This window comes from Hemibagrus wyckioides, linkage group LG26 (genome assembly GCF_019097595.1).
Source record: "Hemibagrus wyckioides isolate EC202008001 linkage group LG26, SWU_Hwy_1.0, whole genome shotgun sequence".
Lineage (NCBI taxonomy): Eukaryota > Metazoa > Chordata > Actinopteri > Siluriformes > Bagridae > Hemibagrus > Hemibagrus wyckioides.
In genome coordinates this window covers 2,329,968-2,334,175 of record NC_080735.1, presented here as the reverse complement: position 1 = coordinate 2,334,175, position 4,208 = coordinate 2,329,968, and the positions used below count along the sequence as shown (strand labels likewise).

At 35.5% G+C, this 4,208-nt stretch overlaps 1 protein-coding gene across 1 annotated transcript; it reads right to left on the bottom strand.

The window, feature by feature from the left end:
- Positions 1 to 661: 661 nt before the first annotated feature.
- LOC131347268 (interferon-induced protein 44-like) lies at positions 662 to 3,735 on the bottom strand (the record flags this gene model as incomplete). The annotated part of the gene is made up of 5 exons (XM_058381250.1): positions 662 to 1,198; positions 1,364 to 1,464; positions 2,325 to 2,496; positions 2,688 to 2,837; positions 3,571 to 3,735. Coding segments are annotated over 5 exons (756 nt in total), but the record flags the coding sequence as incomplete, so codon positions are not given.
- Positions 3,736 to 4,208: the final 473 nt, after the last annotated feature.

The following is a 4,208-nucleotide window of genomic DNA, read 5'->3' as shown; positions in this document are numbered from 1 at the left end:
TGGGTGTAAGTGTTGAGGATGCAGAAGATAGGGAAAGGTGGAGAGAGATGATTCGCTGTGGCGGCCCCTGAAAGAAAAAGACAAAAGAAGAAAAAGAAGAAGAAGAAAGAAGACTTTTAGAGCCAGGGCTTTTTTCTCATTGATACCATGAGTCAAGAAAAGATGATTGGGGACCTCTACATGTCTCGTTCATCCTTATAAGAAAACTGCAGGTACCATGTGCATCTGTACAAACGACTGTATGCAAACATACACAAATATATAAATCTTGGGACCATACCGCCAGTGCATCATTCAGAACAACAAACCCTGAGACAAATGAACTGCTAAAGGAGCTGGAGGCATCGGGTACCAAATAGTCCAGAGTTCAAAAGTTACCTTTTTAAATATACAGCAGCAGAGTTGGCAGGTCCTCACTGTAATTGTTATTTATAACATTCATAGTATTTCGTTTGTTTACACTAATTGCACATTTGCTTCTTCAATAGTTTATATTTTGGTGGTGGTATAATACTGACAAAGAAAACCCACAGATGGACTGTAGTTTAAATTTAAAATGCATTTAAGACGTAAAAACCCATTATAAAAGGTATATACATGGAATAATTCTGGTTCACAGAAAAGAAAAAAAAATAGAAATAAAATTTAAAAAATAATGGAATGTTAATCAAAGTCAAATATGAATCTACTGATTAAGTCCTTATTATTTTTGCATTATTGTACGCAAAAAGATGTTTTCATCATACACGTGTAGTAGGTGCTGTTTTTCTTAAACACTGAATTTCTGAATAACATTAAATTAAATAAAAACAGTGAGCTGTAGCATTAGCAGATGAGTGGCATTAGCCAATTAAATATGCTATAAATTAGACTACACTAGTAATCACAGGCACACATTACAATTTGGGTTTGTAGCCTGTAGCTGTATTAAGTTGATACTCATGATTAATATACAAACTACACAAAGATTTTATGATAAATAAAGACCAATATCTCAATCTTTTTTCAAAATGGATTCTTTAGCAGATATTCAGATGTTACCCTCTTCAAAGTAATCATCAGCAAATCCTGTAAATGCCTTTAATGCGATCAGAATAAGCACATCCTTCTTGTCATTTGTTTCAATCTCCTCATGATAGTTGCACACTGGGAAGATGCATTTCAGTGGTGGACCAAGTCTGTGGCTGCATTCCTCCATCTAGACATATAGAAAATACAGTCAGTCATGGAAAAAGAATTAATAAAAAAAATGCAATTTGCACAATAATTTAGAAAACAGGATCATATCTGTATTAATTATTAGGAAAATTATTAACAAAGTAGGATAATATCTGTGTAAGATTGATATTTGAGAAAAAAAAACCTTTTCTTTGATTTTTCTGCTTTTGTAAATTTCAGCTAGATCCTTCTTAACCAGTGGGCAGATGGCATCAACTTTTGTCATCAGAACCACATGAGGGATGCCTGGCATACACAGATAAGTAAAAGAAAAGAAATATTGTTAATGCTAATTAAGCTTGCACAGAGGATGTAGCTACACTAGGCAGAGTCATGAATGGGCTATGGTCAAAATGAGGTGCAGGCAGGATTGCAAGGGTGGGAATATAAAGTAAGGCAAAGCCAAAAACTCTAGCTGATTTTTGGCAAAATCCAGGCTTCATCTGCAAATAACAAAAGGCTTGGTGATGGCACAGACTTGAGAGAATGGTGTGTACACTCTGCAAAGAATACAAAACGCTTAAGGGTTTAAATACAGACATAAATCAGGAACTAAACTGGAAACTGGTGAGGTTAATCGTGACACACAAGGGAAATGATCAGTGAGAGGACCTGGGCAGAGACGAGACATAAATCAAAAGACATTGAGTCAGGGGCAGGCTTGCCAAGGTTGGATGGTGAAGTGTGAAGCAGGGCATGGAGCAGTGTTTGGTAGGCCACCATGTCAGCCTCGGCCTTGAACAGGGCCTGGGAGGCCACTATGTCAGCCTCTCCAGGGAGCTCTGAAGTGTAAATTTCACAAGGAATGCAACACATATGGCAGTTTTAATAAAATAAATCAGGAACTAAACTGAAAACAGGTGAGATTAATCCTGACCCATGAGGAAAATGACAAGACGAGAGCTCTTTTTTTTTTTTTTTTTTTTTAAGTCCGGCCCCTATTTTTCTGAAAAGTAAATTAATGAATTAATGAATAAATAAACATACAAACAAAAACAAATACACATCTAAATACAATACTTATTATTGAATACAAATTAATCTATAAATAAACAAGGAATATAATAAATGTAAGATTCTTATATATATTACATCACTTGACTCACCCAATTTGAGGGCTTCCTGTCTGACAGTTTTCATCTTCTGAATCACATCCTCATTCATTCGGGAGATGCTGTTTGCAGGCACTACACTCACCAAACAGTGAACTTTGTCACTCAGACTGGGGTTATGTATGTATTCTGGATCAGCATCAGTCAGTGGAGAAACAGGATTAAACTGAGGACAAAGAAAGAAAAATAAATAGATATAAAGTACTGGCTTGGTAATATAGTGCCAGTGCTTAAAATTCTAAATCATTTGAAACTTGAGGTCTGTGGTTAATATATACATAATATACTGGACATGTTATGAGTAAAAAGCAGTTTAATGATTAACTTGAATAAAGATGTGTACAGTCATGTTCTTACCTTATAGCCGTCTTTTAAATGACCATGGAGTGCATTAATGATGTCATTTGGATGAATTCCATCTTCCTCATGATCTTCCAGACCCATAACATCATTGAGGACAAATGGCAAGGTCACAGAATCTTTGTCAGTGACTTTGTAAGTTTGGTACTGAAAATAAATGAATGAATAAATAAATAAAAGTGCAATAAAAGACTGACTGAAGCAGTCTGATCATATCTGAACAGAGCCGGTGTCGGTGCAGGTTTTTATTCCTCCAGGCAGAGGCCACACCTGAGACTACTGAAAACCAAGATCAACTGATTAAACAAATGGAATCAGGTGTGGGTCCAGCTCGACTGAAATGAAAACCTGCACCCACACTGGCCCTTTGAAGATAAGATTGGACATCCTTGGACTAAATGGTGATATACTGTAGTGTAAGAACCAACTCATGGTAATTGCATTATAATACTTCAAAATTATTCTTAAAATTAAAGATTAAAGGTAATTTGATGTTTGTGGACATGCTCCGGTGTTTTTTAGGGGGTGGGGGTGTTTGTGGGACAATCCTGTCTGCTCTTTTCTATAAGAATGTTGTGTGTGCAGAGCTCAAGAAACCCTATAAAAGTCTTGAAAAATTATGTCCATCCAAATATGGTGAGCAAAAAAAAAACACAGCCTGACAGTGTGGTTGAAGTGAAAGGTTGAATATGTACAGTAGAGCATCCGTTATTATAGATAAATAATAAATACATAATTAACTTCCTGACTTTTCAGACTCCCTTTATTATGAACTTTTAACTATGACATTTGAAACATGACCCTACTATTTATGACTGAGTAATTGTATTATTGTGCTCATTATTACATGAATATAATGAGAATAAAAAACAATTCTTACTGTTTTTGTGAAGCTCTTCCCAGCAGATGTCTCCTCATCTGCCCTGACTACAATTCTTCCCTTGAATACGCTCTTCACTGAGTTTATAAAGCAGGTCTTCCCAGCTCCAACTGGTCCATGAAGCAATATTCTGAACTGGCTGATGTCTGGGTGGTTAAGTTGAATTCACTTAACTCAGATTTCAGTGCCTTTGAGCTGTTTAGGACAAACAAGTTAAGAGTTTAAAATGAAATACAGGAAAATATAACTTTTCTCAAGGCCTCATTTAAATGTTGATGACAAAATTATTTCCATAAGAAATCAAATGTTTGTATATATTCTTGCAAAATATGCAGGCATGTCCTTTTTGTAGATTTATGGAATATAAAGCCTGATTTAAATGAACCAAAACATTACTAATCCAGTGGCTCACTTCCAGACTATGTTTCTCCAAGGTTGCTTGAAGTCTGTAAATAAGAACAATAATACAGAACTAAGAGTAAAAACAGACACTATTTGTCCTTTTTTTAGTTTATTTCTCCATATCTGGTGATTGTTCCAATAAAGTGTTCTAACCTTTTGGAGGTTCTGGTTTTGATTTCTTTCCACCCATTTTTTGGCAGTTTTCCTCCTTGAAGCTGATCTTCTTCCAAAAACCT